At 44.9% G+C, this 13681-nt stretch overlaps 1 protein-coding gene across 8 annotated transcripts in view; it reads right to left on the bottom strand.

Moving 5' to 3' along the window:
- Positions 1-13321, bottom strand: part of CAV1 (caveolin 1) — a 37908-nt gene extending 24587 nt beyond the window's left edge. The window contains exons 1-2 of one of the 8 annotated variants that reach the window (XM_081038392.1): positions 12783-13321; positions 11265-11429 (exon numbers count right to left, since the gene is read on the bottom strand). In XM_081038392.1, the coding sequence (XP_080894518.1) occupies positions 11265-11429; positions 12783-12812 (195 nt within the window). In that variant the 5' untranslated portion in view covers positions 12813-13321. Of the gene's footprint in view, positions 1-11264; positions 11430-11802 lie in introns of all 8 variants that reach the window. The other 7 variants (XM_081038397.1, XM_081038394.1, XM_081038391.1 and 4 more) reach the window with 7 other exon arrangements.
- Between the last annotated feature and the right edge of the window lie 360 nt (positions 13322-13681).

The following is a 13681-nucleotide window of genomic DNA, read 5'->3' as shown; positions in this document are numbered from 1 at the left end:
CATCTCTTGGCATACTGGGAATTTGCTTGGCTGCCATGGCCCCAAGATACTTAGGAGATGAGCCTTATCTTCCTGGCGCGGGATGCCATAGGCTGCTTCCTGGAAGGCTCAGGACACACATATTTGTGTCCTCCTCAAACTACAGGTTAAAACAGAAATCCTAATAAATGTATACACATATTAAACCATGCTTTCTCTTTACCTTAGTAAATAGAGTGGATGTTTTGGGGATTATTTATTAATTCCATTTTTTTCTTACAAGATTTTAAATGTGGCTTTTATAGAGAAAAGGGGCAAAGGGAGACAGGCAATAATGAATCCTACTGTCTTTGCGCTCACAGGAGACCTTCAGTTACTTAAAGGAGAATCTCAGATTCTTTTTGGCAGATTCAATTTATCATCCATTTTCTGATGGCAAACTCAGTGTGGAACCCTGGGGTGGGCACTGGGCAGCTCTGACGGACTCGGGGGTGACGTGGGAAGAGAGGCATGGGGAAAGAGAAGCAGAATGCTTAGAAGGCTTTGATGCGTGCTAAAATAGAAATAAAAACAAATTGTGGTGGAAGCCAAGAGAATAGATGACCATTTCTGACGAGGGCAGTCAGTGAAGGCCTACAGGCCATGTGTGAGGCGGCCTGGGCGAGGGGCCGTGGTTCTGTCAGGGAGGCTGTCCTGCAGCAGGACTCATGCCATACTCCCGTGGAGTAAACGCTCCTAAACATTTATCGGATGGTCTCTCTGGGGAGCACATTATCTGAGAATGACTCTCACTCCTACCTTTATAACTAGAGTAGAAGAGGGGCATACTCAAAACAGTTTGGTGAACGGATGGTTATTCACTGTTTCAGACAAAGCATTTCTTCCCACTAACAAGCCCGCTGCTTAGGAACAAGCGAGGGAGAGCGACCTGCTGACCTGAGCAGGACTGGTGCTACAGTCCAGTGAGTGCAACCCATTTCCGTGACATACTTTGGCATGCCCATTTCCAGCGAGGTGTCATGACTGCTAATAATATGGAAAAGGCTAACCGTGAGCCATGAGTCACAGGCCAGTGTAAGTGTTCTGCAGAGAGATACATGGTGCCTGGTAACATGTGCTGTGAAGTCTGTTCCCTACTTCTGGCACTTGTTTTTGAGAACAAGTACAGAATTACGAGGGAGGAAGTCTCAGAGAAACTACTTTCAGGACTGAATAGGCATTTCTCCCACTAGCATAAGACTAAGGTTTGTTCTCAATTATTTCCTGTTTTTACAGCACACTGCTGTAATAGCACGAAAGTCTGTAGAAATGCAACAGGCGAACTGAGCGCCTTACATGAAGCTGTGGATGCAGAGCGCCTGTCAGGACCTGCGTTATTCTGTGACACCCACCCCTCCCACGCGTCCAGGCAGGATCAGCTGCACCCCAGGCGCTGGGGCCGACCTGGGCAATCGGGATGCTCTGAAGAGTCGACACAAGCTAGAACTGCAGTTTGTCTGGTGCTGAGAGCTGCTCCGCCTCTGATCCCTGAGACCACACCCCCACCCTGAGCCCCACTGTCTTGTTGGGAACTCACCCGGCATGCACACTTCCTGTGGTCTAGAGTTTTACCTTTGTCTTTAGTTGGTCTTCCCCTCTTCCCCTACCCACCTGCCAGGACCTAGAGTCTGACTTAGAACTGCAGGCCTGTCACTCCCCAAACAGACGACTTCTGGATTTCCCTCGCCAAGTGCCGCCCACCCGCCGTGAGAAGAGTCATCGTTTTCAGCACTATGGAGACACCACTGTCTGCGAGGGTCACGACCAGTTATTACAGAGAGGCACTGGAGCGCAGTGTGGAAGAACCATGGCCTTGACGTCTCGCTGTCTGAGTTCAAACCCTGACTACCCCCTCTTGTATAATTCTGAGCGAATGTCTCAACCTGAGTTTCCTTATCTGCAGAATGCATGTGATTGTGGATCATCATAATAGCACCCTCCTCAAAGGGCCATTGGAAGAGTCAGTAATCTGTGCTTCAGAGCTGGCCTGTGGGAAGTGCTGGAGGAATCAGCCCTCCCCTGCTTTGCTCCTGCTGGCACATTCAGCACCCCTTGCTTTGGCCCAGGGCGCTGAGATCAGGCCTTTCTATTAGTGCAGGCCATGTCTCATCAGGTCACTCCCTGGCCTAAAAGCGGCTGTGTGAGTCGCTGGGAACTGCAAGGGGACAAATGCCTCGGCTGGGCATGAAGGACCCTGTCGATCTGGCTCCTGCTTGGGTCCCTGGCTCTGGCCACACTGTCCCGCCACTGCTGCTTAGCACATGCCAAGTGCCCTCAGGTCTTTGGGCCTTTACTGGGTTCCGTCTGCTGGGTCCCCTTTACTACCTCTAGTGCCTGGGGAACATGTGTGGTTGTGGAGACTGTTGAGAATTCTCTGCTTTGTGCCCAGTTGTGGCCCATCCTGTAGTTATGTGATTTCACTCAGATTTGTTTACATGTGTGCAGGAGCAGTGAGTTACTACTCCGTCCGCCCCTGAGCCCCATCGCATCATCAGACACACAGTGCAGTGCAACACAATGGCCGTGGGATCGTGGAGCCAGCACATGCAAAGCCCAGGCTCGCAGAGAGGGCAGCAGGACCGGGAGAAGCGGCCTTTTGTGTTCCTCTTTATGTTTGCTTCTTTTCCTCCCCATCTCCTACTTTCTTACTTCTTGGGTCCAGAAATCAGCATCTTTTCCAGTTAAGCATTGTGAATGTGAGAAAACATAATTGTGTTGGATACCTGTAACATACATGAGATGCAATCTCCAGATGCAATTTATCTTTTTCCATAGAATCTATCAATGTTCATTTGTACTATAAGATCCTTGTTGGGCTTAGGAAAGGTTTATATATTGAATGCACCATTAAAAAATGCTACTTTTAAATTGCTATGAGATTAAATACATATATACATGATCTAAATGTATGCCTGGTTCTTAATTACCTAAACAGCTCACGATGGCTAAGGGGAAGCTTGGTTGTGTCTTTCGGATATATACTTTCCCTGCATGAAATAATAGCCAGCAAGAGACATCTTCTCAATTTTGATAAAGAAAACAAGATGTATGTTATATCTGAAACATCAGCATGGTTCCCATAACAGGCGGGAAATATGTACTCTGTGCAGGTGTAAATCTGTTGTACCAATTAATTCCCTTGGTACTTGCATAGTACATGGGTCATGCAGATTTCCTTTAAGACAAAATTAAAAATACTTCCCCCACCTGAAACAATGGTTCTGTGAAAGCATGCCATTTTTTGTTTCCTGAACTAATAGAAAAATAGTTCAAACTATTTTAAACACTTTAATCTTTGATTGAGTTGTTGACAAAATATATGATGGAAGGAGATAAGCTTTATTAACCCTGTGTTGCAAGGAAAGAAACTCAGGTCTGAGTGAGAGTAGATTGACAGTTAAAAGCTCCTCCTCCAAGTTATGGTGGAGTTTGATGGCTGCGATGAAGGGCAGGAAAGAGCTGACCCTGGAGAGTGGAGATGAAAGAAAAGCAGGACATGTTTGGAATGTGGAAGTTTTGATCAGTTAACTAAAAAATATGCATTCCAAGTACAGGAATCAATGACAGGTCACTGCTAATCCATTTGTGACCATATAATTTTTCTTCCAAACTGGGACACTTGTAAGCATGAAAGGGGGAACTATTAATAGTTACTTAGGGATGGCCAGTATTAACTGGTCTGTATGGGACAACCTAGGACACATGACAACCCACTCCTAGGTCACCATGAGGCTCTAAGCTTGTACTTGGCTCTGAGGCAAAGTGGCCTGGAATGATGGAAGACCAAGAGCAGGTTGACCTGGGAGCCCTCTATGGTGTTTCCAAACTCCCTGGTGTGGTTTACATTGGCCTGACCTTCAAGAATTCTGGCGGGAAGAACATTTAGAACATCTAGAACTCACAGTGTGACTCATCTGTTATCTCAGGGTGGAACAACTGAGGGTGTGTGTCTCTAAGCTAACTTGGGCACAGTTACTTCTGAACGTGACTTCACAAATGTAATCATAAAGGGAGCTTTGAGAAACACAGATCCTAGGACCTATCCCTAGATATGCTAATTTAATACATGTGCAATGGGCCCAGGCATCTGTATTTTAAAAATTCCTCTGGTAATTCTGATGCCCAGACAAATTTAAAAGCCCTCTGGATTTGTAGGGAGGCTATAATGTTTTAAAAAGGCTGAAAATTTCAAATTTTCAATAGGAAGATTAGAAATTGAACACCAATATGGGAAGAGAGAATATTAGAGAACTGAAATATTGTCCATAATTTAATTAGAACTTTTTATAGAACCAAAATAGGGTACACTGGTTAAAAAAATGTTTCTCATTTTGCCCCAGCCTTATTTACTGGCTCAGAAACAACGAGAGGCAGTACAGATGCAGCATTTTTTGAACTAAGCCCTGAAGGTTATAGTGTTTCAACAGACAGTAGACTTTGGTAAAGGAATTTCAGCACAAGTTTTCGAAGGAACCTGCATGAAGAGAGGCAAGGAGATCGCCATGCACTCTGTGTGGGTAGGACTCCTATCTTGTTCCTAATTGTAGCCCATGGCACATAGAGTAGATACATAATAATCATTCTTGGAAAGGTGAATAACTTTGGTGGAGGGTGCTATTATATGAGACCGACTCTCATTCTTTTCCTTATAGTTAGAGAAATTGAAGCATAGAAACATAAATAACTTGCCCCAAATAGTCTTAAGGCTGGGGTTTATTAGCTTTTATTATTCAAGCAAGTTGGCACCCTGTTTGTAGGTCAGAGTCTCAGAGACTTCTGAGGAGGAGAAATCTATTGCCCTGACGTCTTTCTCTTTGGTGTCCAGTCCCACATGAATGGGACTAGACACCTTCTAGCTGAAAGAGCACGAAAGCATTAGGTCCTTAAGTGAAAACCTAAACTGATCTGACTACTATGTATATGCCTTTTTCTTACTTAAAGAAAAAGAAAGAAAAAGAATTTTGTGCCTGCATATTTAAGAATCATTACATTCAAGTTTTAGAGAAAAAAGTTAAAAAGTTGAAAAAAATATCTTTTCTTATCTTGGCATAATCCTCTTTCCACTCTATCAGGGTGTCTCCGGGCAACTATGTGTTAGGCATATTAGGGTCTGAGGTCTTCTTTTTTTGGGAACTTCTTTTAAAAGAAGTATAGTATGCAAATCTTTTTCTCCAGGACATCTGTGTCCAGTAACAAAGATTATATATATATATATATATATATATATATATATATATATATATATATATGTATATGTATATATATATATATACACACACACACACAGAATGTAGGACAAAAAAGAGTGTGTTTCCTGGCATAAACCATCTTTGTATGAAAATAGCAGCTCTGCCCTTCCCCCACTACAAACCCAGCCAGTTGAATCATGAAAGAGCCCAGACCCCACAAATCAGTGCCCTTCTAGGGACCAGCTCTCTATCAGCATTTCATTATAAAGAACTTCAGTTTGTTGTAACTAGGGCAAACTAAAAAGCAGTTCCACTTGGAATATGAAAGTGTCTGCTATATTATGGACTCAAATGGGCAGTATACTGCATAAGCAGGTGGTTTTTGAAATCACTGGACGCTCCAGATGCTGCTGACTGTTGCAGCTGTTCTTACTTTAAGCCCCTTAGAAAGTAGCCAACACTACTGTTAATTGCAAGAATTACCCACATCACAATTTTCTTCACAATTCAAGGATATTTGGTGTGTCTTGTCTTAAATTTTAATAAATAATATGATATTTATTCCGTCAGAACAAAAGTTGAGCTACTTCTTTAAAGTCTTTTGACCACAATTAGAAGGTGGAGAAGATACAAAGACTTTCTTCCAATATGCATTTAAAATGTATATCATTGTTGGCTGAACTTGAAAGTGTATTCGATGCTTAAGAATGAATTATATCCCCCGTTTTACTATCGTATGGGAATAATTTCCCACCAAAGATGACCATAATGCTTTTTTACAAGCTGGGGATTCTGAATTCCATGAATGATCTCATGTGTAGTAGAATATCAATCACCTTCTTGTGATGCTATCTTCTAAACAAACAAACAAACAAACAAACAAACAGACAAACAGATCTGACACCAGTTCCTACAGAACAGAGTATTACCATGGTGCTAAGTGCTTTGAGAAAATCTGATCTCTTAAATCTCATGCTATAATTATAGGTTACCAAATAAACACAAAGTTAAAAATTACTATTATATTGATATTAATCGGCAATCACTCTAGAATGCATTCCATATGAAAGGGATCAGAGAGTCCGCTGTTATGAAACCCAAACAGATCTCATTACTATGTGCATGCCTCCTCTTGACTGCTAAGAAAAAGTTCGTGTATATTTAAGAATCATTACATTCAAGTTTTTAAAAAGTTATGCATATTTTTATTTTCTAATAATATCTCCTCTCAGACGTCTTTGTCTCAGAATTAACCTCAGGGTCATCTCAACTCATTGCTCCCCTCATGACAATAGTCCACAAGAGTCACATAACTTTGTCTAGTCTTCCCTTGTGATACATTTCAAATATCTGGTTTGGATGGTAACCATGTGAGAGTAGCTTGGTATAACCATTATATTCTCTTCTAATTCTAAAATTCTGTCATTCTGTGCTTATATGGTTTTATCCCCAATGCCGATATATACAGTTGATTGCATGTCTGGACCACCCTGAAATACATTGTACCTGTTCTCTGTGCATCTAGACTAGTTATGGTTTATTGCATCCTGTACCTTAACAGTCATCTTCCAAAATTCCTACCTTCATCATGCCATCCTCATGCTGAAGTCTGGCTTTTTACTGCTGACATGATAAAGTCCAAACTTATCATGAATGCTGGATTCAGGACTGTGCCATATGACCACGATGAGTCTTTTCATCTTTGTGACCTGCCACTCAGCCACATGAACTAATTCCAATCAAAACGGGATACTAAACCTTTCAGACTCAGGCCCTTAGTGAGACCTTCCCATTTCCATGCTTTGCTCATGTAGAATGAATGCCCTCTGTGTTTTTCTCAGCTATACGCATTCCATCTGTCTTTTACAACCCAACTCAGACTGCATCTCCTTCACACGCCTCTCCTTTAAACTCTCTAATGCTTTCTCCTTCTCCCACTTCAATGCCCTATCTATGGTAGGATCTCCTTGACACTTACTGTATTTTGCCATGTATAATGTGCACTTTTTTGCCCAAATTTATGAGGGAAAAATAAAGATGCACATTATACATGGGTAGTACTAATTCCATATATGTAAAAATGTTTTTAATTCTTTTATTTATGCTTATGAGTTAAACATGTAACTCTAGAAATCAATAATGATATTCGTATGGAAAATAATGCCCTGGAATACAATAATCAGTTTTGTTGAACTTACAATGAACTTGCAATGAAAAAGAGTTCTTGGCCTTCTATGATGCGTGGATATCGTAAACTTGTTACCAGCACATAAAATTTCTTGTACCTTGTACCTGTTCTTGTGTTTGGTAATTATCTGTTTCATAAAATTTCTTATACCATAATATGTCAAAACATAAATGCTAAAATTCCTTTATAATACAAAAAAGTACCTAAATGTCAACAAATGAAAATTTGAATTAAAAAATTAAAATGAAAGATTTTTTCCCCTGTAAGTTTGGGCCAAAAACGTGGGTGTGTCTTATACATGGCAAAATACGGTAATATCAACACTATTCACTTAAAAGAACTTGACTTAGGAATAATTGACAAATATAATTATATATATTTGAAATGTACAATGTGATCATTTGATATACATCTACATTGTAGAATGACTACCAAGATCAAGATAATTAATGCGATTTACTTTTTGAAAACCTTTTTATTATGCAATATTTAACATTACTTTTGATTTATCATAGAATTTATTTGGTCTATATCCAAAATGATGATGAGAGGGCTTACAGTAGAGACTACAGAAAACAGCATGCCAGTTGTAAAATAAAAAAGAAAGTGAAAATTCAAAACTATATGTGGGAGAGAATAAGTAACATAAGTTAATGAAACTTAAAATCTATCAATAGTTTTGTTTCCTGGCAGTCAAAGTAAAAAAGAACCTATTAGTTACCATTTGGCAATGACTTACTGTTGTGATATTGTATGTATGTAGTTTTAAAGCTGTTTATCTATGAGACATGTATCTTGTCTCATTAACTCTAATCTTTGTGATTGCTAGGACTTATTTTAGGAATTACCATTTGTAGTATGTAGCACAGTGTTTAGTTTAGAATATGATAAGACTTTAATAGATGAATTGATTGGTGGCCAATGTGTTATCAGAATCATAGATTTGAAGCCATTTTACTTATCTAGAAATTCCAAATAACTACATAATAAGCATATGAATGAAAATAAGAAGACAGAACTCTTGGGAGGAAAATGAAGGGTCTGAAGTTGAGATCAGTTTAATTAGAGGAAATTTTAAAAAGCATTCATAGCCTACTCTTTTGGGATAAACGTCTACACAGGTATCTCATAATATGTTGCAGAAACCTTTAGTAAGGTAAGAAACTAATTTAATGGAACAAATGGTATAAACTAATTTAATGGAACAAATGGTATAAACTAATTCATGTCACTATTGCCAGAGGAATAGGTGATGATACTCCACTTTCTTGAAATACAAATTCATGACATACCTAGCTTCTGGGTTTTCTTTCCTTCCCTAAACAGCTGTTTTATGGACTGAGAGAACACTATGCAGACACACTATTCTGTTCCTCACACTGTACTTCAGGGTTTAATGTCTTCTCCATCTAGAGTTATTTTTCAAATTCAGGGAACACTCTAGACTGCTGCTGTCCAGTAGAGATTTCTATGATGACAGAAAAGTTTATGACTGTGCTGTCCAATAGAAAAGCCACCAGACTTGTGCTGAGACCTCCAAATGTGGCCAGTGTGACTGAGGAATTGGATTTTAGATTTTATTTAACGTAAATTACTTGAAATTTAAATTTAAATAGTCACAGTGGATAATGACTACAGAAGCAGACAGAGCCACTTTACAGAGCTGCTGGCCTTTAGGACAGATATTTCCTTCCCTGACTTGATACCTTTAATAGTAGATTCTTTATTATCACATGAAGTTTTAAGCTGCCATACACTCTGGATGTCTTTATGTCATCAAAATAATTTTTTTTTCTTTTCTGTCATGGTAACACGGAGAGGTATATCCTTGTTTCTGTCATTATGTTTGTGCTTGGACTCAAAGAAAAAAATTATAAGTTAAGAGTCTCCAAAGGGTGTGACCCCCCTTTCCAGCCCTCCTGGCAGAGGGCACCCTTTGGGTCTCTCCGCAGGGCATTCTGAGTCCTCTTTAGGTGAGTCATCTGAGTAAGCCAGCCTACCAAATTCTTCTCAAGGTCCATTTTTCTGACTGTCTTGTTTCGTCACATGTCTGTGAGCAGGTAGGCGGGGTTTGCTCTCTCTAGGCCAGCAGGAGCATGCTCTAACTCTTCCTCTTAATTTCTTTAATATGAGGATCCTCACCCTTGCTCTTTGAAATGCCATTTGGTAAACTGCTGTTTCCTCTGAGGCTGTTATGCCTTTTTTCCATCTACATTGAAGTCTCTTTTCCCAGCGGGCCTTTCTTCCTCAGCTTAGTCATGCTGTGTGTGGAGACCCACAGCCACGCTGCTGGCCTCTCTGACTCACCCGAGCTTTGCTTGCTCCAGGAACAACCCTGGCCCTGCCATGGGACAACAGGGAGGCTCCGTGCAGCCAGCCCTTTCTGAAATCTGCCTCTTTTCCTGGCTTCCCTCCTTGTGTCCAAAGCCACATGAGAAGGGGGAAAAAGCAAAAATGTCCTTACCCCTTTTAAGGTAATGTTTTCAGTAAATAGCTTTTAGCACTTCTAATTTTCTGTTTACAAGGTACTTTTGTTATTGCTGCTGCTTTTAAATATTCCATAATCTGGCTATTAGAAAAACCTGCTAACCCTCCAGCTTCCCTTTTTCCTCCACCAGAGAGCCAAGAGAGTCAATTCTGACAGTTACAGAGAGTCATTTTCCTTCCAGTTACAGATTAAATTGTTCCCATTTTTGAAATATATTATTCATAAATGTGAACAGTCTCTGCCCTGTTGCTCCTTCCATCTGCAGGTAGGAGCGCTGGTGGGTGGGAATTGCTCACGTACCCCATTGGCTACTCTGGGATGACACAGAACTGGGTCTTTGCACTCCATCTTCCAGCCTAGGACTTCCCTGGGCCCTCCTGGCTTCTCAAAGCAAACCCTCTGCCAAGGATGGCTCAGGCCCATGACTTCACAGTCCAGATGGGGTCAGACAATAAATTCCTCTAACTTGATTTGCTGAAAGGGTCAAATTTGAATAACATAATGAAATAGAAAACTGACCCCCAAGTCAGATCTAAGTTTGGCCAATAACCTGTTCAATTAACCTGTTTTGAATCTCACAAGCACATCTTGAAAATATAGAAAGGAACTCCAACCTGAGTGTCCCATTAGCTCAGGGAAGGCTGACCCAGGCAGCCACTTAAGAAGCAACTTTCCACACCTACCTAGAGGTGCCTATGGGAGAAACCAAGAGGTGAACGTTACTTTTGATTTTGTAAATTTGCTAGCTGTGCACAAGTGCCATCTTTTTCCAGTTAAAATAGCATAGATGTAGATGTAGATATAGATATATATGTGTATGTGCATTTGTGTAACCTGTCTTTAGTTGGAAGCACTTCTACCCACTTTATTATTTGAAAGAAATCACTTCAGGTTACTTAATTTTAGCTGAGGGAATTTGCCCACTCCGTGTTCTGGCTTTCACCTTTGGCACAAGACCTTACAAAATGACCTTACTGCTTTAATTCTGTGTGCAGTGGGCACACCCTTCACTGGACTTTCAACCTGGGAACGGAGAGAGGGTGACCTGTAGTGTAACCATCTCACCCTTCCAAGGAGCGCAAGTCTGTCTGTTGCTGAGATCAGGGGTTCATTTGCCAGGAGAAGAGTGCAGTCGTATGAAAGCCTACAAAACTCAAGTTCGCTAAATTCCAGCTGAACTAACCAGCAGGAGGGGGGAGGGGAGACGAGCTATTTCTGACGACCGGTGGAGCTCCCACACATGGAGCCCAGAAGACGGGGTGTGTGTGTGTGTGTCAAAGGTGGAGGAGCAAGCACAGGCTGCTTGCCAAAGCAGAGCTGTTCGGGCCCTGACGCCGTCCCCTCGGGGCACATCCCTTCCTCGCCGGCCGCCTCACCTTACCTTGACCACGTCGTCGTTGAGATGCTTGGGGTCGCGGTTGACCAGGTCGATCTCCTTGGTGTGCGCGTCGTACACTTGCTTTTCGTTCATTTCGTCTGCCATGGTCTTGTTGTTGGGCTTGTAGATGTTGCCCTGTTCCCGGATGGGGACAGTGTAGAGATGTCCCTGCAGAGGGCGGACGGCCAGGAGAGGGAGAGTGGCACCGGCGGTGGGAAGAAACGTTCCAAAAGAAAAACAAGCGATCGGAAGTCAGCCTGGAGGCGGCACAAGCCCCGAGGCTCAAAATCGAGCGAAGCACGGGTACCGGCGGCTCCGCGCGCAGCCAGCTCCTTGGCGCCGCAGCTTTTTAAGAGGAGCGGGGAGCGGACACCACACCCCTCCGTACCAGGCGGCGAGCGCCGGCCTCCCCGCCCGCCGCCAGGGGTCAGGGCAAATCCCCCGCCCCGCGCGCGCCCGGCCCCCCGTGCCCCGCGGGGACCCCGGCAGCGGCCCCCCCCCGACTCCTCGGCAGCCCCTCGCCCCCGCGCCCAGGCTTCACCTGCTCCATTTCCGGTCCCGGACCCCGTCCCCCCTCTGTCCGCAGGGGTGAAGCTCTCTCCCAGCCTCATCCCTAAGAGTCACCCTGAACCCCCCGGCCCCCGGAGTGTCCCCACTTGGCTGCTGCCCGCCGCGTCCCCCCGGCACCTGCCCGCGTTACCCACCCCCCCGTGCCCTCTTTGTCCTTGCACAGCTCCTCCAAGCCCCGGTGCTCACAGGCCGCGTGCCCGTCTCCGGGCGTAGCCCTGTGCCAGATCCCGGAGCCTCCCTGGAACGGTCATCTCACCGGCACTCCTCTCCAGACCCCCCTCGGGTCACTCCCAGGCTGCCGACCGGCGGCTAATCGCGGCTGCCTTTGGGATAACGAGGGCTCTACTGCCGGCGGGAGGGAGGTTGGAAGGGGTGGTGGCAGCTGGGGGAAGGGCAGTGCGTCCCTCTCCAACACCCCTGCCAGGCGCAGAGCTGCGGGAAGAGTTCTCCAGGTGGCCTAAGAGCTTTGGGAAGTGCCAACACCGCGCACGCCGTCGCGGGGCCGGGCGGGCCAGGCGCCCGGCGGGGAGTCGCTGGCACAGCCCTCAGGACCGCGGGTGAATGGCCTCCCACCCAGATTCAGCCCCCCGCCTCCCGGCAGGCACGGGCCGGCCGTGGGGGTCCTGCAGTAAGGCAGCACCTGGGACCCCACCCCGAAACCATCCTGGGTCAGGGAAGCCCAACTTCAGGATCCCGAATCCCCTTTTCCCTGCAGCTCAGCTCCCCCTTACCCCTCACCCCGAGCCCGTTCCCAGTAGGAGAACAGAACATTCCTGCCTCCTCTTCACCTCCCCGCCCAGGCCCATTCCTCAGCAGTGCCAGCGCAGGAGGAGTGCCCCGAAGTCGAGAGAGGGCTGGGGCGAGGAAAGCAGCCGGGGTATTTGGAGTGGGAGATAGCAGAAGCAGGCACTCGTGGCGTGCCCGGCCCGGCGCGCACCCACCCGAGCCTACCTCGGAGTCTACGTATTTGCCCCCAGACATGCTGGCCCGTAGCTGGATGAAGGCTCTGAGCAGATTTCCCTGGGCTGTGATTTAAGGGAACTGAGGAAGGAAGATCTTGTATTGTATGGAAAAAAAAAAAAAAAGGCGCTGGCGGGGGGCGGTGGCTGGGAGGGAGCCTCCTGGCCGCGGGCCAAGGGTTTGTTCGGCTGGGGGTTGGCGGGACGTGCGCAGCGCCGGGTCTGGGCACATCCCAGAGCTTCTGGCAGCAGAGGGCGAGAATCGCCCGCCGGGGCCACAGAGCAGTGAGACAGCCTTTCACTCTCGCTGGGCTGCTTGGGCGGGTATTGTAAACCCAGGGCAACATTTTCCTAGCCAGGAACCGCTGAGAGGAGCCCTGGGGAGAGCGAGTCTTTCCTCAGTGCATCATCCCAGCAGGGGTGGCGAGTGGACAGAGCTCAGAATAGGCACCCGAGCTTCAACAAGAATCCTGCGCGGTTCTAAGCCGTGTCTTCCTATCGCCCTAAGCCATGTCGTTCCATCGCTGCCTCACACCCAACTATCACTCCGTTTCACAGAGGAAGGGATGAAAAATGGCTCGGAACCTTTAGGTGCATTTCACATCTACACACTAGGAAGGAATCTGTGTGGGTGCGATGTGGGGTGTGCTTTCGGTGACACTGGTTTACATTTAGTCGGTGTGGATGGAAACTTGCAGGAAGCAGGCATGAGATTTGAAAGTTTCCCAACGCCTTCTGAAACGTCTCCCAAACGATTTGAAATAAATAAAAATATTAAACTTTTCTATAATTTTATTATTGATCTTTTCTGGAACAAAGGAAATTCATGCCAACAGGTGAGGCCATCCTTACAAAACAGGTAAAATATTTACAATTGTAGGAATATTTCAT

Source organism: Rhinolophus hipposideros (genome assembly GCF_964194185.1).
Source record: "Rhinolophus hipposideros genome assembly, chromosome: 25".
NCBI lineage: Eukaryota > Metazoa > Chordata > Mammalia > Chiroptera > Rhinolophidae > Rhinolophus > Rhinolophus hipposideros.
The sequence above is the reverse complement of the archived record's forward strand: the minus strand, read 5'-3'. Positions and strand labels throughout refer to the sequence as shown.